The 24,319-nt window shown below is 38.9% G+C and overlaps 1 protein-coding gene across 1 annotated transcript in view; it reads left to right on the top strand.

Moving 5' to 3' along the window:
• LOC109924749 (FAS-associated factor 1) overlaps positions 1 to 20,020 on the top strand; it is a 142,977-nt gene extending 122,957 nt beyond the window's left edge. Inside the window, exon 7 of the mRNA XM_048601578.1 lies at positions 19,436 to 20,020. Coding sequence (XP_048457535.1) covers positions 19,436 to 19,519 — 84 coding nt within the window. The 3' untranslated portion in view covers positions 19,520 to 20,020. The remainder of the gene's footprint in view (positions 1 to 19,435) is intronic.
• Positions 20,021 to 24,319: the final 4,299 nt, after the last annotated feature.

Genomic DNA, 24,319 nt, shown 5'->3' with positions numbered 1-24,319 from the left:
GAACAATGTTCATTAAAAGATATTTGTATTCCATGCTGTTGTTGCAGGAGTTGGTGAGCTCTGGATGCATCTGGCTCCCACCATCATTTCTTGTTCTACTCCATAGATTTGTATTACCTATAGGGATTTGAAAAGAAGTGCTATCAAATTAGATGCAAACCATAAAATGAAAGTGATATGAGTTAGAGCTAGAAAATTACTTCCTGGTACATACATTTGAGCTGAGATTTATAAATCCCAATGTAATATCATTACAGTACTCTAGTGCAATTGACTGTAGCAGATGGACTCTACAGTGAGAAAGCATAAACAGGGGATCCTTCTACCTGTATCACAAAGGAAGCTTGTGGAATTTTGAAATATATAATGTATATAGTCTATTCATCATTTAAATATACCTTATTTGTGAATTGGAATCAAAATGTTCCTGATCAAAAATACATTTCAAATTCATTGCTTAGTTTGTTGTCTGAATTCAATTTTTTGCTTAAATGTGAATTATAATTTCCACCTGACTAGTAACATTTTTAACTAAATTTGAATTAAATTCCTGATCGAGATTAGTTGTTCAAGTACGACAACCTTCCTTACTGAAGTGCAACAAATCAGCAAGTGGGAAAGAGAAGTTTGCAAATATAACTAGCTAAAAGTATAATAATTTACACCTGAGGAAAATGTCAGCTAATCAACTGTATGAAGACGACTCCAGGAAAATGACATCAAATTTAACAACCCTTTCATCTTTAGCCCCTAGTAAGACAAGCAATTACAACTAACTACCTGCAGATCTTTTTCAGGCAAAAGGAAGAGGATGCATGATTCGACTTCTCCCACTGTTAAATTGATGCAATCAGGCTAGAAAAGCTAACCTTGCTTTGCTGGACAAAGTATATGTATTGAGATTAGACTGTATTTTTGCATCATAGATCAGCCACTTCCAAAGCTGCTACGCAGTTGAGTCCAGATTTCTAAATGAGAAGGCAAGCAATGTAGCCAAAATACATGCTGTCAACTGGCTTAGTGGTAAAATATCCAAAATTTTATAAACCCAAAGACATTTTTCCACTGACAGAATTCACTCTTTTTGCAGCTGCACTTAACCAGAATATTAACTTTCAATGAAGTGTACTTAAGAATAGGGGGGGAAAAAAACTACCATGTTTTGTGTTAGCAATGACAGAGGAAGAAAAAGCTGCTAATGATTAGAACTTTGAAATCTAACCTCACTTCAAAGCTTTATTGTGTAAATTCTGATTTTCATTTCAATTTTCCAGCAAGGTAAGGTTGAATATTACAGCAAGATCCATACCCTAACGAAAAACAAAATGGCGTGGCAAACTGGCACTATTTTTGGAGATTTGCTATATCGCAGAAACATTGTTTTGACAACTGTGGTGTTCACGTGAAATGTCTGCAAAATTAAAAAGGGAGTTCATATTTTTACTGTGAAAATATCCACGATCGAGCCAATTTAATTTGGTGCAATTTATGCTGTGGAATGGCACTTCAACAAATATTTGGTACCTATAAAGTTGCAGTGCGATTTTCATTTGCTGTACATAAGCAATGCACGTGCTCCATTTGTCATGGGAAACACTAAAACCAGAAACAATACCAACCAAGTCCAGCGTGGCCAATGCATCCCCACCAACAGAGGAAGTAGCTATGTCTGCTGCAATTGCCGGCAATTTGTTTGAATTAACTAAATTAAGAAAATCTATCTGATAAAGAAAACACCAGTGCCAGGGTTGACCATACCACAGTTACTGAGAGTGAGGAAAAGAACCCCAACAATGGATCTAGCAAGCAGACAGTAGGTTGTAAAATGGACAATTTTGCTGCAGCAGTCACGCCCAGCTTTCATTTCCTTCACACCTTCACCTAAAACATTCCAAGGTTCTTCATCAAACAAACTTTTGTCCTGAGTCATGAGATATTTGGACCAATGATCAAAAGCTTACTTTAAGAAGTAGGCTGTAAGAGTATTTTGAAGGGGATGAGAAAGTTTCAAGAGTTTTTAAATGAGAATTCTCACATTTAGCACTGAGGCCACTGAAAGCACTGTTCTGAAAAGTAGAGCGACAAAAATTCAGGATACACAAGGGGTCAGGATTGTAGAGTGTTATGATCTGGACAAGTCAAATCTAAGAATGAAACTTGGCTTGATTGGTCATGTATTTTTTTTTGTTTTATTCATTAATATGGCGGTTGGTCACTGAAATATATTCACATGAGACTGCAGGTGTTTTCTAACAAGTGAACACAATTTTATTATGCAAATGAAGGAAGCTATATATTTGAAGACCTAGAAAGATCTTAATATAAACGTTAAAACAAAGTTTCAACTTGTTTTCCATCATTATCTATTACAGAGAAATTATACTTTTATTTCAACTCTTTAAGCTTCTACTTGACTGACTCCTTCCAGTTTTTTTTCTTGAGCTCTCGAGAAAATTTCATGATGGCATGAACTTTCCATAATTCTGATGGCCTGGTGTTTTTCAGCTCAAACACCCTGAAAACTTCAGTCCCAATTTCTGTTTGCGTGGAAACATTATAAATAGAAAAATACTTCTATAGCAGTGACTGATTGATTGCTTCTGAACTAAAGTCTGCTAGGAAAGAAACTAAACCTTTGTTCTGAACTCAACTTTTAATTCTTCCCAACTAAAACTTTGATATTTTCTGAACTGAATTCAATACAAAGTTAATTACTTAATACACTTACATTGCGTGTCATAAACCTCAAAGTATAAATATGTTAGTCTGTTAACACTCAAGGTATCTTCCTCCAGGGTTCTCCCAACCCCTTGTCGGCAATCAGGGCAGTCTTCAACGGTACATGTAACTCACTGTTCTAGAATGAGCTTCTGGCCTGTTGAAAACATTTCTGTAACACTAACCCATATCCATTTGTGTTTTACTAAAACAATCCAAATTCCAAACATGATAATGTTTTTCACACACCTTTTATCACAAGAGATAGGAAAGAACAAAATCATGGAGGTATTTGAAACAGTAATGTAAACGTTAAAATTAAGGAATTGTCACTGTCGGTTGGCAAATATGGCTGATGGGGAAGCAAACCTGGAGTTAGGATATGAGGAGCAGAACTTCAGATGAGTTCAAGTTTATCGAGGGAAGCCGAATAAGAAAGCATTGCAATTGTAAACTTAAGAAGTAATAAACATGTAGATCTGAGTTTCAGCAGTTGATGAGATTGTGGATAGTTGTAGGGAGAAAAATGCAGGTACTTTTTGTGACAGTGAGGACATGGGGGCAGCATGGTAGCTCAGTGGTTAGCACGGATGCCTCACCGTGCCAGGGACCCGGGTTCGATTCCACCCTTGGGCGACTGTCTGGGTGGAGTTTGCACATTCTCCCCGTGTCTGTGTGGGTTTCCTCCGCGTACTCCAGTTTCCTCCCACAGTCCAAAGATATGCAGGTTAGCTGGATTGGCCATGCTAAATTGCACGTAGTGTTCAGGGATGCGTAGCTTAGGTGGGTTATAGGGGGATGGGTCTGGATGGGATGCTCCAAGGGTTGGTGTGGACTTGTTGGGCCGAAGTTTCCACACTGTAGGGATTCTAAGATGATTCTATGAGAAGCACAGTTCACGGTCAGCTAGGTCACTAGTGATATGGTTCAGTTTAGATAATGACTCGGCAGAGAGATCGGGTTGCTGGCTCAGGAATGAACTTTGTCTTCAGTCCCTACCGATGACATTGATTTTCTCCAGGAATGATTTGAGGAAAGTTCTTATCATCTGATGATGGATGTTAGACAAGAAGTTTGACAAATCAAGGTATTTTGAAAATTTGGGATAACACAGTGTGGAGCTGGAGGAACACAGCAGGCCAGGCAGCTTCAGAGGAGCAGGAAAGCTGATGTTTCGGGCCGGGACCCCTCTTCAGAAATGGGATGTTTTGAAAATTTGATTACGCAATGCTTTTACAGCACACAGTTTTTGATTTTTTTTATAGTTTTTGTAGTTTTTGAGATTTTATGATTGTAACAAGTTTTCCTACCCTATTTTGGTGTTTTGATTATGCATTATCAGACATTCCCCTTGGAATATATTGTGACTTGGAGAGTCAACAGTGGCCTTACAGAACAGACCAAGCTGCTGGAAAAGGGAGATGAGGAATGGGTTGGAGAGCAGTGGGAGGCCATATCAGCAAACATTTCTCCACCTTAACCTCAGCAAGTAATAACATTTGAGATGTTTCTGCTTCAGTAAGGACATCATCACTGGAATCATCTGCCTGCTGCAACTACAACTGCTACCTTGTCAATTGCTCTTGAAGGTGACCATGCCAATGAACTCCTCCATCCAGCTGTTTGTAACGTCTTGTACTTTTCTGTTAACTGTTTCGGAAGGGGCTTATTCAGTTAAAATATCTATATTTTAATTTTTTGCCAGGTGGTTTGAACATGCATTATGTTTCCCCATGATGTAATGTGCCATTGTTTGCATTCATGTCTCTTCACTGATGTTGGATGCTGCCCTTTGTCAAAACTGAAAAGAATTCCATTCTAGTATGATCAATAGCAAAGCATCATGCAGAGCAATGCCCTGTATCCTGAAGCAGTTAAAATACTTTAATTTTGCATTTTTATTTATTCTCTGTGGGACGTGGGTGTTGCTGGCTGGCCAGCAGTTTTGCTTGTCCCTTGAGCCACCACAGTGAACTAAAGAGTGTGTAATCCACTAACAAAATGGCTGATCTTGCACAACTCATGCCGTTGTGCATAGAATGCATACAAGAAAGCCATGGTGCCACACAAATATGATCAAGATTGGTGTCCTGAAACATTGCTTCTCCTGCCTAGACTGTTCTGGAGGAGCCTTGGAGTCCTTTGAGTTGGTGTTAAGACTCATTGTGTTGTGCTTCATGCTGCACAATTGCATCATCTTGAAGGGAATAGAACTTGCACATCTGTTGTACTGTGAGCAACTGATGAGTCATAAGAAGGACGAGAATTAGATATATCCTGGGCAGTAGCACTCCAGACAGCCCCTTTCTGTCCAGCTGATCATGAGCTCATGACAGCATGGTCGTAATTGTATCAACAGCAGTAACTACTATGTATGTAGAACCTTTAGTGTAATGCAACATGGTAGGAGCAATAAAAAAGCAAATGTGACACCAAACCTCATAAAGAAGTGTTAGATCAGAGCAAAAGCTATATCAAAGTGTTTTCAAGGAATGGCTTGAAGGAGGAAAATAAGGTGGAGAGCTGAAGAGGTTTAGGTAGGGAATCCAGAATTTCGGGCCTAGGCTACTGAAGTCACATCCACAATTGTGCAAGTGTTTAAAATCAGGGATGCTCAGAAAGCCAGAATTAAATGACCATAGATATCTCAGACGATCGCAGGAAATTACAGAAATAGAGAGATTTGAAAATAAGGATGAGAATTTTAAAATGAACATGTTGATTGCCCAATAGCTAATGTAGGCTAGTGTTCACAGATGATATGTGAACAGAATTTAGTGCAAATTAAAACCTGGGCAGAGATTTGGGATGACCTCAAGTTTACAATGTGGGAGAGCAAGCGGAACTGTATTGGAGCAGGCAAGTTCAGGGCATCAGGCCATGAATGAAGGTTTCAGCGGTTGATGAACGACAAGGATAAAGTCAAGTGACTGCAGGATGTAAAAGTAAGCTATCTTACTGGTGGCAGAATACGTGGTCAGTTCATCTCAAATATGATACCAAGGTTAAAACCATCTGGTTTACTAGGAGAGAGAATCATTTGTTACAAAATGGAGTTTGAAGTAGTAAGAAAAAGCTTCAATTTTCTCAATGTTTAATATGTAGAAATTTCTTTTTGCTTATCTGATATTCAGTATTCAATAATCTAATAGTTTAACAATAGAGAGAGAGAGAGAGAGACTGGTGATAAGTAGAGTTGACCCAGTCAGTGTACAGTTTATTACTTGTTCTTGGAATGTGGGTATTGCTGGGTAGGCCAGCATTTATTGCAATACCAAGTTGCGCTGGGAAGGTGATGTCAAGCTGCCATCTTGAACTGCTGCAGTCCTTGGGATATAGGTACACCCAGAGTGCTATTAGGAAGAGAGTTCCAGGATTCTGACCCAGCACCAGTGAAGGATCAGTGCTGCAGTTCCAAGTCAGGAGGCTGTGTGATTTGTTGGGGAACTTGCAGGTGATGGGGTTCCTGTGCATCTGCTGCCCTTGTCCTTCTAGATAGTAAAGGTCTCAGGTTTGCTGTTAAGGAGCAATTGAGCATTGTTGATGGTAGGTGGGCACTAGGCAGTCAGGAGTTGAGTTACTCACTGCAACTTCCTAGCCCCTTACTATTGTCACCACTTCTTACGTGGCCAGTACAGCTAAGTTTCTGATCAATGGTAATCTCAGAGTGTTGTTAACCGGGGATTCAGTGATGGTATTTCTATTAAAATTCAAGGACAAATGGTTAGATTCGGTCCTGTTAGAGGTGGCCATTGCCTGAGAGTGGAATGGTGTGAATGTTACTTGCCACTCATCACTTCATGCTTGGATGTAATCCAGATCTTGCTGTATATGGAAAGTGGCTGCTTCAGTATCTGAGGAGTCGCAAGTATGCTGAACGTTGTGAGGATGAAGCAACTTAAATGGTTGGGCCTAGGATACCAATATGAGGAACTCGTGTAATAATATAAAAACAAAGTAATGGTGATCTGAAAAAGAAACAAAGTGCTGCAGAAACTTGGCATCTGTCAGAGAGAAACAGATAACATTTCTAATCTAGTGATTCATTTTTACAACTGAAGTGTGGTGGGAATTTTTTTTTTAATGCTGTTGATAAAGGGAGATGAGGAGCAAGTAATCGGTGAGGATGTCCAGTGCAAAAAATAAAGGGAATGCTACTGGACTATTTAGTGCATGTGTCAAGATTCTTGGTGTTCTACTTCGAGAGGAAACATCATGGAGTCAGCAGCACCTAGAGGAACAGGTGAGAGGAACGTCCGGAGAAAGGCAGTCGTTATCTTCCAGCAGAAAGGTTAAGGGAAGGACATCATGACAGTCAGCAGAACCAAGAGGAGAAAACAAGTGGAGGACTGAGTTCTGCCAGTTAGTGGGCAAGATCTTTTGTAAATAGCTAATTTTGTTTTTTTTTTAAATGTACAGTTTAAATTCTGCAGTTGTCAGTTTCAAATAGAGTTTTAACGAAGTCCTCAGTGGAAGAGCAGTTCAGCTTAGTTATATAGCGTGGTGGGGTCACCTGTAGTGTGACATAAACCCAAGGTCATGCTTGAGGCGGTCCTCATGGGTATGGAACTTGGCTATCAGCCTCTGCTCGGCAATTTTGCATTATTTTGTATCTCAAAGTCCACCTTGGAGGACGCCTACCCGAAGATCAGAGGCTAAATGTCCATGACCCCTGAAGTGTTCCCCCACTGGGAGGGAACACCCCTGTCCAGTGATCAGTGCGCAGTGTCCATTCATCTGTTGTCATAGCGTCTGCATGTTCTCATCAGTATACCATGCTTCGGGATATCCTTGTCTGCATCGTATGAGATAGACAACATTGGCTGAGTCACATGAGTATCTGCTATGTACGTGGTGGGTGGTGTTTCCACATGTGACGGTTGTATCCACGTCGATGATCTGACATGTCTTGCAGGCGTTACCATGGTAGGGTTGTGTGTTTTTGTGGTTGATGTTGTCCTGAAGCCCTGGGTAGTTTGCTATGAAAAAAATGGTCTGTTTAAGGTTTGTCGGGTGTTTGAAGGCGAACAGTGGAGGCATAGGGAAGATTACGGTGAGGTATTCATCGTCGTTGATAATGTATTGAAGGCTGTGAAGAACATGCGTAGTTTCTCCACTCTGGGGAAGTACTAGATGACAAAGGGTACCCTGATGGTTCTATCTTGTGTCTGTCTTCTGAAGAGGTCGTTATGGTTTTTCACTATGGCATGACAGAATTGACAATCAATGAGTTATCGTAGAATAGAATCATAGAATCCTTACGCTGCAGAAACAGGCCCTTCGGCCCAACAAGTCCACACTGACCCTCAAAGCATCCCACCTATAACCCACCTAATCCACACCTCCCTATGGGCAATTTTAGCATGACCAATTCACTTAATGTCTTTGGACTGTGGGAAGAAACTGGAGCACCCAGAGGAAGCCCACGCAGACACGGGGAGAATGTGCAAACTCCACACAGACAGTCACCCAAGGCTGGAATCAAACCCGGGTCCCTGGCACTGTGAGGCAGCAGTGCTAACCACTGAGCCCTTAACGTTGAGCATCGTATCCTGTTCCTATGAAGGTGTTCGTTGCGTTTCTCCCCCCACCTTTCTCTCTCTCTTTGTCTCTCTCTTTGTCTCTCTCTCTCTGACACTCACACTCACTCACACGGCTCTTTCTCTCTCTGTCTTTCTGTCTCTCTCACACACACACACACACACACACACACACGGGAATTATTTCATCCGAGATGTTGGTGTAGTTGCACATACATTCTGCTTTGCTCAGAAAATATACAACCTGACCCCAGTTTAAAACACAGGCAGATTCTAAGTAAGATCTCACACCTAAAATGCTTTGTCTGACCTGAGATGTCACCTCTTGTATACATTGATAAAACTTTTAATTATCTCGGGACAATGACTTGAGAGGAATCTGGATTTTGCATTTTAATCAGTAGTCTCCTTCCTAACTGATTAAAAATTCAACAAGAGGTGGCCAGTTTTAGGGTTGTTACCTTTCTACTTATAAATTCTGTGTCTTATACCCTCTGTCTCACACTACGCCTGAGGAAGGAGCTGAGCTGCAAAAGCTTGCATTTTTAAATAAACCTGTTGGACAATAACCCAGTGTCATGTGATTTTTGACCTTGCTTCAAAGAGTATGAGTCCTGAGGGGGTAGTGTTGCCTGCCCAGTTCCATGGATCAAGACATTTGCTCAGAGTTGAGAGGAACTTGCAGTGGGTGGGGGAGAATCCAGTCATTGTGGTCCATGTAGGTACAAATGGCATAGACAGACCAAAGAAAGAGATTCTGCATAGTCAGCATGAGAATCTATGCACCAAATTAAGAAGCAGAACCTCACAGTCATAGTCTCTGGATTCTCTCCTGATCGTGTGCAAATTGGTATAGGGCAAATCAGGTTAGAGGGATGAATGCATGGCTTAAAGACTGATTTGGAAGAAGTGGGCTCTAATTCATATGGCTATAATACCAGTACCAGGGAAAGTGTCCCATTGTACAGATTCCAGTCTCCACTGGAACTATGCTGGGACCAGTTTTCTTGTGAGCCACATAACTAAGGAGGTGGAGAGGAATTTAAACTGAATACTGGGGTCAAGAGATCAAATTTGGGAAGATGTGGTGAATCAATGAGTAGAGACAATGTGAAAGAGAAAGGTGTAATTACTGTAGCAAGAGTTTTGAACACATAGAAAGTTCAAGATCATAAAGCAAGGTTCAGTTGTGCCATGATGGCTAGAATCTGTCGGTCCGTATTAGTGGCAGCATTCTGTTTTTGCATCATCAATCTGTGTAAACGATGAGGGTTGAGGTGATATACAGCATTCGCTCGAGGACCTTCTCAGCCTCTCATCTGTATTGGTATTTTCCAAGGGATCCAGGCTCTGTGGATGATTACCCACATTGAGGTCGAGGTCAGTCAGGTGTCCAGGAGTCATACGATTGGTGCACCTATTTCTTCAGTTTCCCCTCCAACAGGTTATCCCTATTCTGTTTGCCAGGGTGAGAGCAGACCTCCCCAAGTTGGATGCACATCATGGTGTCACAATACACAAGCCATTACAGAGTTTCTTATTGTTATCCAACTCGACTTTCACTTGAGCCGTCAAGAACTGACACTACTCATTCTGCAACACCTCTGAGTGAGCTTCTTGTCTCCACATACTCCACCAGATTATGATCTTAAGCAACTTCCTTCCATGAACCATTTTATGAACTGCCCTCCAGCTATTAGTTCAGCAACACATGTGTCACCGACTGTGTCTAACCACTTGATGATCTATGGGGTTCAGGATACCAGATACCCAGCCTCTTATTTCTGACCCCTGTTATTCTGATTCTGTAAACTCCTTGCCCCAATTAGAAGGTCAGTCCATAACCTTGCAATCGTTTAATGTTTTTCTTCTCAGTGCTTCTCTCACAGTCCTCTAGGACATCATCTCAAATGCCTGGCTTAGCATCATGTGATGCTGTCCACTCGTTGGCCTGACATATCCATCAGAAAATCATCCATAGTAAGGACTGGGTTTCGTCGAAAGAAGAGAGGGTGTAGAAAATAGTTTGCAGATAAGTGGGGATGCTATTATAAGAATAAACCAACTCCAGAAGGTACTAGGACCACTTTTGTTTTCTCTCAGGACATAAGGTACACACACATGTAGAGTTTAGTTTGGATTGTTTGCATTGTCCATTTCCTCTGGATGATAGGGGGTAATGCAACTCTTAACAATGCTAGAGACTTTCCAAAGTTCATTTGAACTCCTGTTCACTGAAAATCTGGCATGCAACACCAGAACAGACAAGCAAATCATGAGCTGGCACACTGACTGTAGTTGAGGAATATTGGCCACTGGTGAGAATGGCCAACGTTAACTTGATGAGGACATCCCTGAATATGACAATGTGCTCAGACCCATTACTGCTAGACTCAAGGACCATGAAAGCCATTTCAAGGACCTCTAGAGGTCTCTTGGTGACATAGAATCCCATGCTGCAGTGAGGTTGCTTTCACAAAAGTATACCTTTCACAATTTTGACAGTCATCATCAATATCAGCAGCTATCCTGGCACAGTACCACTGCTTTCTGGTCGCAGCAATTATCTTTTGCATCATTTGGTGTCATGCTTGATTATGAACTGTTATGATCACTTTGCCCTTGAGGCTCTCAGGAAAACGTTTTGCTTCACCTCTCTCCCTGTCATGAACCAGCTGTGGACTTCTTCCTCCTCCATTCAGCATCTCAACAGTCTCTATGCCTGTTTGGATCTCTTCATCAACTCGCAGTGGGTTGGTGAATATTGGGCACTCCAGTACTAGTGCAGTTGAAACTGTCTGAGGTCGTGTTTCAAGGTAGTTGCAAAAAATGAAACCATACTTCATTCTGCTTGACTGGACCAGGTTTGGATTTTATTCTTAAATCCATTGGTGACACCCTGCTGAATCTTAGGCAAAATGCCATAGGGAATCAGGGTCAAAATATTGACTTTGACTTGGGACATGGCATCAGCTACAGACCCCTTCAGCTTGGCAGAGGTGGGTTCCCTCCTGTGGCCATATTTCAACTAAGGGCATCAGGGTGTTGCATTACCTTTGACTGACTAGTACCAGATCTGCAATTGAAACTGAGCAAATTCTGTTGTTCAAAGATTAACAAGTTTGAAAGTAACTGAGTGGACTGTTGTCTGTAAATACTTAAAACTCTGCATCAGAGTGTCTCTGAACCTTTGTGAAATAGCCAACCTCAAAGCTAGCAGTTCAAGTTTCAAACTGGAGTAATTCTGCATTTCCTCTTGTTTGGCTTGTGACCCTGACTGCAATAACCACTCTTCTGCCTTTGAACTTCTGAGAGCAGCATTTCTAGGCCAAGAAAGTTGGTGTTGCTCTCCAGTTTGAGATAGAGATAGAAATTATGGTAGTCAAAGAGAGGTTATGAGACAGGTTTTGCTTGAGCACTCAAAAGGAGTCTTCACATTGGGGTCCAACTCCTTGAGATGTGCTGTGCAGCATCATGCCTCATACATCCTTCTTCCTTCAATCCTTCAGAATTTTCCAATTTCCTCAGCAAGTTATGGAGTAGAGTGGCTAAATGTCATTGCCTGGAGTATCCATCTAGACCAAGGAACCCATGCAGTTCCCTCCTTGTCTTAGGTCAGGGCTGCTACTCTACTGCTCAGATTTCTCCTGTCAGGAGTAATGCCTTCCTTAGTAACAAAGTGCCCAAGATACTGTACTTTTGTCTGGAAAAGTTGGCACTTCTCTGGTTTGACTTTCAAGTTAAACTGCAACAAGCAAGTTGAGATGGTGTCTCGTCTTTTAAGAGTCTCTTCAAATGTGACATTGAAAATGAGTATATTATCCAGATACATAAGGAGAGATTGAAAACACAGGTCACAAAAAGCTTTCATGCGCATGAAGGTGATAGTGGCAATTCCTATCCTGTGAGCTTTGAAGGGTTGCCTTTGAATCCTCATGTAACTGAAATCTTAGACTTCCTCAGCTTTGAATAACCATTGCAAATTCTAACCAAACATTCCTGGTCTGGAATTTTCACAAACTAAATTATTTCAGTGAGGTAACCAATTTCCTTAACTGTTCTGAATAATTTCCTTTTCCAGGAACAATACTATACTGGCATCTGACATGCATTCAGGTGGTCTTTGAACTGCCCAAAACCTTCCAAGTCTCTTGGTTTTGCTAAGCTAAAACTCGTTCCTTGATTATTCTAAATTAGAAGCAAGCTAATGTCTTTCAGTGTTTTCTATCCTTTTTATAAATCTCTATAATGCAAACAAACTTCCATTAATATTTCAAGAAACCTTCAGTCATTTGCTGTCTGACACATACTGGTTTAAAATCATGGTAGCGAAAAGACCAACCTTATCATTTATTAAAACCTTTCACATAAATAGACCAACACCTGTGTGCCACTAGTTTAAAATCCAAACTCTAAATAAATGATATTAATATATATAAATCACACACACTTGGTGAGAATAGGAATAAGCAACCTCCTTTTGGTCTCATCCAACTTGCCAATGTCCATCCTTGAAATGAGATCAGAGATGTCTCTTCCAGTGGGTCCACAGTCCATATCAGGGACAGGTTTAAGGACACCTATAAGCAATCTCGGTTGGAAGTAAATGTCTTTGTTGCTGAAATTGGCAATCTGCATAGGTGCCTTACAGTTCATTTCCCGCAGCGATGAGGACAGTTCCCAGAGTCCTGCTACATGTGACAAGGGGTGCTGTAGGAAGGCCTGATGTTGACCAGTTGTTGATGGCTGGCATAAACCTTCAAGAACAGTGATGGTACTGGCGGGTAGAAGAACAGCTCAGTTCTCTTCTTATCAGACAGTTCCAGGGTCCCCTACAGGCTCATGCATCTTTAGTGCATGGACCATAAAGGAAAAAATAATGGGAGCTTTTCAGGAAGGCACAGAATAATCATTGGGTATTTAAACCTACGTATAGACAGTGCCATAGTCAGATGGGCGAAGGTAGCCTACATGAGGACTTCATAGAATTATTTTGGGATAATGTCTTATAACAGCATGTTTTGAACTAGAGAGGAGGCTGTACTAGATCTGGTATTGTGCAATAGATTAATGAATAATCTCACAATGAGGGCACCCTACATGGCAGCAATCATAGCATGATTGTAAAATTCATTCAGATTGAGGGACAGGGGAATGGGTCCGATACCTTTTTTTTTCAACTTAGGTGAATGCAACTGTGGGAGCATGAATGCAGAATGACTTGACAAACGAGATTAAGGTACAGTGGCAAACATGCAAGAAGGTATTTCAGAATGCACAGAAAGATTCAAGAGATTGGACCCACCATCCATGGTTAACGAGAAAGGTAGAAGGTAGTACCAAACTTAAAGAGAAAGCATAAAGTTCTACAAACACGGGTGGCATCAGGAGATTTGAAAGAATGTAAAAGGTCAGCAAAAATTAATAAGGAAGAAAAGATTAAGATTACAAAAGAATTCTAGCCAGAAATATAAAAACAAATAATAAAAAGTTTCTACAAATATTTTAAAATTTAAGATGTTAACTGAGTGAGTTTTGGTTCTATAGAAAGTGAATCTGGAGAATTTATAATGGAAAACAGAGATGACAGATTAATTCAACAGGTATTTTGCGTCAGTCTTCACTATAAAGGATACAAGTAACATTCTAGACAGAGCAATAAATCAGGAAATGAAAGGAGGGAGAAAATCAGGAAGCCTAGTCACTAGAGAAGTGTTATTTGAGTAACTTGTTGGAGCTGCCGGTTGACAAGTGGCCCTGCACTTGCTGAACTTCATCCTAGGGTTTTAAAATAAGTAGTTGATCAAATATCTGATGTATTGGTTTTCATTTTCCAAAACATCTTCAATTCAGGGAAGTTCCTATTGGATTGAAGGAGTGTAAATGTGATTCCCAAATTTGCAAAGAAGGGAAACCAAGCAAAAAACTACAGATTAAAATAACATTTTCCCTATAACAGATGCAACGCTATTCTTAAAGAAGTTATAATTTAGCATTTAGGTAAGTTCAAGTTTATCAGACAGATCAAGCAAGATTTTTTGAAAGTGCAATCATGTTAACCAGTCTGTCGGAGTTCTTTGAGGAAGTGACATGCTGTGCATTAAAGGGAAATAGATGGATGTACTGTACTTCGACTTGCAGCAGTTCAATATCAAATATTTTTATAAAATGTAAAAACTCATGGTATGGGGGTAGCATATTATCTTGGATATCAGATTGGCTGGCTAACGGGAGGCAAAAGTAGGCATAAATAAATATTTTTAACGTTGGTTTGATGTAACAAATGGTGTCTCATAGGGTTTAATGCTGGTACCTCAGCTGTTCACAATTTTTGAGTGAAGGACCAGAAGGTATGGTTGTCAAATTTGCTGATGGCCCAAAGATAAATAGGAAAGTAAGTTGTGAAGGGGTCATAAGGAGGGTACAAAAAATATTCAGTTACATTACATCAGTGGGAATTCTGGCAAATGGAGTATAATGTAGGAAATGTGAAACTGTCCATTTTTGCAGAAAGAATAAAGAAAACGTGTTATTTAAGTATTGAGAGTCTGCACAGTGATGTGAGAGACCTGGTGCATGAATTGCAAAAAGCTAGCATGCAGGTATACAAGTAATTGGGAAAACTAATACAATGTTATCATTTATCGTAAGGAGAATTGAAACAAATGTTATGCTTCAATTTTACAGCACATGAGTGAGACCACATCTGCAGTAGTGTTTCGAGTATTAGTTACCTTTTTCAAGAAAGGCTAAAGAGCCAAATAGATTCATCCATTGGTGGTAGAGGGAGTGAATGTGATGCCAGTCAAGTGGGCTGCTTTGTTCTGGAGAGTGTCACACTTCTTGAGTGTTGTTGGAGCTGCATTTATCCAAGCAAGTGGGGAGTATTCCATCATACTTGCAGGAGGTTTCCTAGCCTGTGCCCTGCTCCTGTAGCCACAGTATTTATACAGCATATCTAGTTTAGTTTCTGATCTAACCCTTAGAATGTTGATAGTGGGGGAGTCAGCTTTGGTAATGGCATTGAATGTTAAGGAGCGATGATTAGATTCTCTCTTGGCATTTTATAGCATGGATATTGCTTGCCACTTGTCAACCATGCCTTGATATTGTCCAAATCTTGCTGCATTTGGATGTGGACTGCATCAAAACTTTGGGAGGCACGAGTGGTGTGAACATCATGCAATCATCAGTGAACATCCTCACTTCTTTCCTTATGATGGAGGAAAGATCATTGTTGATGCTGCTGAGAATGGTTAGACCTCGGATACTATCCTGAAGAAGATCTGCAGAGATGTCCTGATGCTGAGATTAGTGACCTCCAAAAACCACAGCCATCTTCCTTTGTGCTAGGTATGACTCCAACTAGCAGAAATGCAGCCTTGTTGTCAAGGGCAGTCACTCTCATCTCTCCTCTGGATTTCAGATGTTTTGTCCAGGTTTGACCTATAATGAGGTGAGGAGTTGAATTAGAATTGTCATGTATTCACAAGTACGGTAATACAAGAGTACAGTGAAAAGTTTACAATGTTACCCCATATAGTACCATCTTAGGCACAAAGTACCTAGGCACAGATCTTAGATACAAAACAGAAGAATAAAGGAAAAAGAAGGGAAAAAAGTTACATTACTTTACAGTTTTTCATAGTATAAGTTAGAAAACAGAGAAATAAAGTTAAAAAGATAAGCACTATGATATTTCTATAAAGGGCCAACAGTGGATCCATGCAGGGGCTTCCACATGTAGCCTGACCAGGCTCGCAAGCCGCTGACCACCCACACCAGTCCCCAGTCCAACATCCGTCCCATATCGCCCGGGCCTCCAGCCCACTAGCCGTCCCTGCTCCACCCGGGCCTCCAGCCCACTCTGCTCCATTCCTCCAGCCCGCTCTGCCTCAGGGAAAAACACCAAAAAGGGTGGGGGAATGAAAGAAGAAAACAGGGAAATAAACAAAAGGAGCAGAGGAGCTCCTGTTGGCGCGTCCTACTCCACTGCCCCCTGCAAAACTCAAATTGAGCATCAGTAACAATGTTATTATTGCTAAGCTACTGCTGCTTGATAGTACGATTGATACCCCTTACATTATTCTGTTGATGATCAAGATAGATTGATGGGGTGTGTTATTGGCTAGGTTGAATTTTGTCCCTTTTTTGTGCACAGTACGTTGCTAGAAATATTTCCATAATGTCGGGTAGATGCCAGTGTTGTAGTTGTACTGGAACAGCTTCGCTAGGAGCGTGACATATTCTCCATTACAAGTCTTCAGTACTATTGCTGGAATGTTGTCAGAATGCATAGTATTGAAGTATCCAATGTCTTCAGAAATTTCTTTGCCTCACTTGATATGAATCAAATTGGCTGAAGACTGACATATGATCTTCTGGGGACATCAGGAGGAGCCTGAAATTTACTGTTATTGTTTTGGTGCCTACATTGATGCCACGTGGTCTGTCCAGTTTCTCTTTTTTCTTTGCATCTTTTTAGCAGCTTCATACAACTGAGTATCTTGTCAGATCATTTTAGAGGGCAGTTGAAAGTTACCCACATTGCTGTGGGCCTAGAATCGCATGCAGGCCAGATGATGTAAGGATGGAAGTTTTCCTTTCCCAAAGGACATGAGTAAACTGGATGAGTTTTTATAACATTCAGTAATGGTTTTATGATCATTATTAAGCTTTTAATTCCACATTTTTAAAAATTCAGATTAGGATTCAAATCCAGGTCCCCAAAGCGTTACCTGGGTCTCTAGATTACTAGTCCAGCCACATTACCACTACACCATCTTCTATGTAGGTATAATGAATTGTGCAGTGTCTTAGTTCAGTTAACTCATTTGGTAGAAAATAATGTTTGAAAATGTAATCACTGACCTTGAACACTCTTATTAGGTCATTGAACAAATTGCAGTAATTTGGTCAGATTCTTGGAGCTAGACTTCTGACATTGACCTTCATAACTATCTGCTCTCATTGCCCTTTATGTGCATATCTTGATGGCCTCGAAGTCCTTGCAGCAAAGCTTGCATTGAAGCCTTCAAAGATCTAGGAACGCTGATTCCTCCATGTTTTGCATTCCCTGGATGAAATCCATTCCCTTCATACCTGTGAATACCTGCCCCTGCTTTAGTGCCCCTCTCCTCTATGAGGTGCAGTCTAGTATGAATGGTGCTAGCTACTTATGATACCTTACTCGTAATAAGTCCAACAGTCAACAGTGTGGTTGGTGCTAGCTGGAAGCTAAAATCGTTGAAGTGACTTGTAGCATGAAGTGTAAGTGTGTACTGTTTCATTGCAATTAACAGAGGTGCACAATTGATTTATACTTTGTCTTCCGGTGTTATAGCTAATTTTTATATCATTTGACCTTTCATAAATGTTAAAAGTTTGCAACAGGTGTAAAGCAACAGGTGTAAATTGAAGTCTTTGATCTTTTTAAAGTTCATGCCATTACAAATGCTTTCCACTTTTTTAGTTATATTAATCGCTTTTACAAACTGAGTCTTTCATAAACTAGTCAACCAGCTGACTAAAATGAAAATTTAGCATGATACGTGTTTTGTCTAAACTACTAAAATTTTGTGTTAAATATAGTCTAAAAAGGTAAGCCCTAACATTATTGAGTACAGTTGAAAAGTATTTAAATACTTGAACTGTGCTGTGATTGTGAATGGTGATAATGCATGCCTCTCAGCATATATTAATACTTTCAACATCCCACCTGTTTGAATACTGAATTGCAGGAATTTTTCTTCTAATGAACCACAATGACCTTGTTACCACCCCACTGCACTTGCACAATAGTTCCTGTAAGGGCACTATGCTCTAGTTGTTGTGAAGCAGTGTTTAAATGTTACTTTCATTTGTTACTTAACAGATGATTCTTTTACAACTTTTATAGACTTAAATGTGAATTCTTAATACAATGTCACCAATGTAATTGCTCTTTCTCTGATCTCTACTAATACACTGTGAGGGCAAAGCATATAAAATTGAACTCTGAAAAATGACAAATTTGTTCATGTACGTATTCACACTAAGCACTTTCGTATGAAGGATACTTTTTCTTTTGCCTGTACTATTTTTGACCTGTATTGTGAGTAATTATTCCAGCAGGGACCTTGTGCCCTCTTTTGTGCACATTTTTCAATGGAACAAAGAAAGATGGGAAGTACAACAGCAGTTTTATCTGGCAACTTTGCACTCATCCTTGCTCTTTATTGGATTTTCTGGTGGGAATAGGGGAGAAAGTACAAAATGTTGGCCATAAATATTAAGCAGTTGGATTGTGATGCAACACAAATAAGGCCAAGTGTTATCCTAAATATTACCCATAATCTGTGCCAGAGATATCAGTTCTTCCCCGCTGATTACAGATGTCCTTAGTGACTGCTGGCGAACTAGAAAGTGAAGTTGAGGCCAAAATTAGGTCAGTCATGACCTTTTTGAATGGTAAGTAGCTTCAAGGGGCTGAATGACCTACTCCTGCTCCTAATTCTTGTTTTTGTGGAATTACCATTTCTGTGGATAATGAAATTAGTTACAAATAATTGCATAGGGTTTGATGCTAAATTTGATAAAGCTGAATATTCATTGTACACTTTATCATCACATTGTTGAAGCTACTAGTAGGAACTGACCTCCAAGACCCCCCTCAGTTATTTGCTACCCTCCCTTCTATATGAACTCAGTGTGGATGCTCGGAAGTTTACAAAGTTTAACAAATACACTAAGGTAGGAAAATAAGAAGATGTCAGAACTCATCTTTGTGGCAGGCAACTGTCCTGCTATACTAAAGTCATGCCCCAGTTCCACTTTAATGGAAGACATAAGCTCCTGTGTCCAAGATTCAGGTCAAGTTGGCAACAGAGTTCGCTGTTCAGAAGAGGACAGTGTTTCTAATATCGCTAAAATGGTCTACAGTTGAGCAGATGAATTGTATGTAGCAAAGAACTGTCTAAATGCATAGATCTTAAGATTCCAGGTTAAATGAGCAGTGAACAGTTTGTTCTTAGACATGTTTCTTATTATAAGGTATCAGGTCTACTGTGTGGGGAAAATGACGACAACTATTGCTTAATCCAATTTTCTGCCAGTGAAACAGTAAGCTAATTAAACACATCAAAATTAGAACTTTTATAATGAAATACTATCTAATGGGGACTGTCTTTTTCCAACAGGTGACTCAGTTTGATCCAACTGAAACATTAATGGAGGTGAAACTCTATCCTCAGGAAACACTCTTCCTGGAAGCAAAAGAATGAATTCATCCATGGGACTCTGACTTCCCAGATAGTTGATAAAAGCTCAGCTTATGTCTGAAAGATGCAAGATCCTCCTTTGTTTTGTCCAGCCACATGCTACAACTATCTGCCTCTTCCAGAACTCTTAAATCAACATCATCATTGTAAAATGCCTGTATGCTGCCAACCTCTCAAGAATTGTAGATGTTTACAAAGATATATAGGAGGATAGCGATCTGTGATGAACACTGACTTCCACCCTTCACACTATTCTGGCCTATGTTTATTCATCAATGCACTATTCAAAGGTGAAGAGAATTATCTTAGTTTAGAGTTGGTTTCTTTGTACCCATTCAACCACAAACCCTGTATTACAATTCACCCAGTTTTTTGGAGCAAGTGCTTTGATTTAAAATTCTGTATTTGTTTTAATTCAATACATACTTGAGACTATGCTCATAAATGTGCATAATTCCATGTCTGGATTTCTACATAAAGCCTAATTTATGATTTCACAGTAAATATGGGGTCATTCTTGGCCATGGAGATTTACAGTATTATTTGGAAAGTGTATGATTTTTATACCATGTGATTTTCTTAATTGGTTTTTGGCTTTGGTAAAATGTAAGGATATAATTTTCCATTTGCAGCCTTATTTCTTGTTGAACCTATTCCACATGCTCAGACCTGCTTCTTTCTCCTTTAGGGAGTCAGAGAAGTAACTAATTGTTGGTATATATTATACAGGAATAAACTGATGTAGAGAGAAGACTAGTCAAGAGTATTATGCCCAAGCACACTGAAGTTAATCCTTTACCAATGTTCTCATCATTTTCTATCTAGTCTCCTAGATCACACAGTAATGATCTAGTCCTCCCTATAACATTCTATTTTCAGTTAAGTTAAGCAAGTCCATTTAGGTGTAACTAGAGTAGCTTTTGCTGCAACTTGTTGATTTTTACAAATTGTACAAGGTATCTACCTGAAAAAAAGCCTCAACAAAGCATTATATTGCATTACATCCTGCAATACAATAGTGACTACATGTAAAAGTACTTCATTAGCTGTAAACTGCTCCAGATGTCCTCAAGTCATGTAAGTTGGTTAATTCTTATTTGTGAAATGCATATCAACAAACCAAGGTTACATACATTTCAACTTCAGATAGAAAAGAACAATTACATCACTCTCAGAAATAATTTGTGGGCCGATCAAAGCGTGCTTAAAATAGAAATCTACGGAAAATAATGAACTGCCAAGAAAAAGGCAGATTACAAGAAAGCATAAACCATCTAAAAAAATGGCAGGTAAGTGACAGATCTCATTTAATATTTGTAAATGAGGAATAAAAAAGGCATAAGAATCTCAACTGGTAAGTTTCTCAGTCTTATTATCAAGCAAAGGGATCCAGATGATGTACAAGTCAAGATTTTATCTGTAGAAATAGAGGTAATGAGCCTGTGCAGTATGATGGGTCTGTCATGTCTGAACTACCATGTGCAATTTTTAGCACTTAATGCATGGAAAGAATAACCTTAAAAACAGATACCAGAGATGAAGTGTATTAGTTATGAGGAACTATTAGTGGAAATCAATCTTGTGTTCTCTAGGTTTGAAGTATGTGCCAAATGATAAAAGGAATCAATGGCATAAACAGATAATTTCCATCAATTGGTAAAATCAAGGTCATGATCGTAAACATTTTTGACTTTAATTATCTTAGTTTTCAAGAAAAGAATGAACAAAATGTGGAATGCTTTATTGGAAAATGGTGATAGATTCCAAATTGATCAAAGCATTTAGCAAAAACTAGTTGACAACTTGAAGAAGAAAAGAAGTGATCGTTGTTTGGAAAGAATACAGGAAGATGTAACTGCAAAATGAAGCCCCAAGAATGGCCTATATTCAGTACAACCAAGAACAATTGAGTACGAAGTTTCTGAAACATCTGCTCAACAGAAGGCTTGGTAATGTTTCAAATATTAATCTGTGCCATGGTAAAAGTATAATTTCAATGTTTTCCAGCTTGGAAAGAATTTTTATGTCTTCTAAACTGCTCCACCCAAAAATCTTTTTGGTGTTCTATGTACATCAGATTTTATGAGAATATTCTTTTTAACATGGAGTATTCTTTGAGTCTTTGATGTAAAGTTGTCACAGTTTTTTTTTGTGTTTTGTACTGGGAATTGATTTTGATATCATGATTTTGATACTCTTTTAATGTCCAAAATCCTTTTTTTCTTAGAAAAAGCCTTCAGTTTTTTAATTAATTTATGAGATATGGACATTGTTGGCATTACCAGAATTTATTGTCCATCCCTAATTGCCCTCAAAAGTGCTGGTGATCTACTTTCATAATCAGAATGAAGTGACAAGCTAGCCATTTCAGACGGGGACTAAGAGTTAACTGCTTTGCTATGGGGGTTGATTTGCTCATATGGGTAAGGGCATACAGATTTTCTTCCCTAAAGGAGGTAAGTGAACCACATGGGTTTTTCTGCCAATCCATTAGTTTCATGATCACCACTACTACTATTACTGATACTTGTTTTATTATTCTCAATTTGTTTAATTTGTTGAATTTAAATTTACCAGCTGCCATTATGGAATTTGAACTTGTGTCTCCAGGTCATTACTTCAGACTCCTGAATTATTACTCTATTAAAGTGATCTATATGCAACTGTATCTTGTGGGTTTATCTCGGTAATAATTGCAAGATACTTTTTATACCACACAAAACATCACAACCTCATCTTGAAGAAGTTCTACAACATTACAAGGTGGATGCAAGTGCACAGAATTGGCCTTATATGGGCTTTAGACAAAACAAAAATTCAAGATGATACCTGTTTGAAGCAACAAACAATGGGATACGGTTTCAATAGATTGTCACTGAAAATATATTTCTAGAAATCGATACACATTTGCACCAGGATGCTCATCAAATGTAATAATATACTTTGTATTGCTGTCTCACAGAATAGGTTGCTGTTTGAGTAGTTGGCTAATGTGGCTTTCTGGACAAGCTGGCGAAAACCATGGTACAAGTATTCAAAAGTCTGTTCCTTCCATTGTTAAGTCCCAGTTAAACTTCTAACAATATGCATTAGTAGAGGACTAACTCTGTATTTTGTAGGATGTCCTGGTGGTTAGCACCAGCCATTTTTGTTGTGTTCTAGTTCTTTTTGTATGTTGTCAAGAGATATTTTGATAAGATACTTTTAATGCATTAATTATAAGATTCACAAACCAACGAATGCTATCGGTCACTGTTGGCAATGATAGCCTTCTTTGATCAGGCTGGCATTGAATATCAAAGTACCCATTTACAGGTCAAATGTGACACAGTGTTTTGTTCTTTGGGTTCGAGTCCATCTTTGGATGTGATGGCCATGTACGTAAGTCAAAATATACCCAAACAAGTTGATAAAGAAAAATGCTTAAAAAATCAGAAATATCGTTTTAACCAGTTAATTATTTGACAGCAGACTGATGGATAACTCAGTAAAATAATTCCCAAGCAAAGGCTACAAAACATCTAGGGTTTTTTAATTGGGAAATTAAATTTTACAGTTGTTGAAGTAAGGCGAGAGCTAATATTTTCCTCAATACAGCTGGTGTAGAGATTTCTTCTTGGCATGCAAAAATGTGGAGGTTCATTATTAAGAATGATATTGATAGATGAGAATGTATTTACATCTGGGTAATCATGTTCATGGTTACACTGGTGCAAGAAGATGTAGGTGATTTTAAGGAAGTATTATTACTTGTATATGTTAATAACAGTGGATATGCATTGTGTGAGCTACATCATATTTAGAGAGGATTATTGGAACATAATCTGTCTTTGGATAAAATTCTAAATATGATGGTTTCCAGCACATTTATTCAGAGTGATACAGTGTTTGGTCCACTTACCATATTAAGTATTCAATATTTGAAATTTCAAATATTGAATATTTAATATGGTAAGTGGACCAAACACTGTATCACTCTGAATAAGTATGTTGGAAACTATTTGTGTCTATTTGCATTATTTCTAAAGTAAGTATCATTGTTATTTTTATATTGATATCACTGAGGTGTCAAAATTAACTGTAACTAGAAAATTTGCTTAAGTCCTAAATTTAAAACGCTGCCCAACATTGCAGTTTGTTGTATGAATTTCCTTATATCAAATATGACTTGTGTTAGTCTTAGTCTTATCATTGGTGTGCAGTAAAACCATTTGATGAAAGTTAACCAAATGATAAACAATGCTTGCATCTTGAACATGGATGAAAACATTCAACTTTTAAAACCATACCGGTTTTCCTTTAAACAGTAAAAGTCATTATCAGCATATCTATTCTAATCTTTTTCTGCAGCCTAATAAGTTGCCCAGTACGACTAGCCTTGTACAACTTTACAGGTTATTTGGCAAAGCATGCAGGTTCCTTTCTGCCACCTTAGTGTCATATAAAAAAAGTAGCACGTTCAATAAATTTCATGATAAAGATTTATGTTTCAGCTTTTAAGATAGCGTGAAACCTGCATGTGAGTGAACACGAGTTTCCAATGACATAATTTTGATAGACATTAAGAACAGACATTTCAACTGCAAATGCATTGCAATATTTAAAACTTTTTACAATAAATATAATTCTGTATATTTGTCTTAAGCCTTCATTGGACCTGTACAAATAATTGGACTCAAGTTTTTATACTGTCCCTTTTTCTGCCATCTACTTACCTGCTTGAGATATTTAAATTCACTTTTTTCTCTTTTGCACTAGTTTGTTTTTCTTTATATCTTACCTAAATTCAATACCACCTTCATT

Source organism: Rhincodon typus, chromosome 10, assembly GCF_021869965.1.
Source record: "Rhincodon typus isolate 14 chromosome 10, sRhiTyp1.1, whole genome shotgun sequence".
Lineage (NCBI taxonomy): Eukaryota > Metazoa > Chordata > Chondrichthyes > Orectolobiformes > Rhincodontidae > Rhincodon > Rhincodon typus.
The sequence above is the reverse complement of the archived record's forward strand: the minus strand, read 5'-3'. Positions and strand labels throughout refer to the sequence as shown.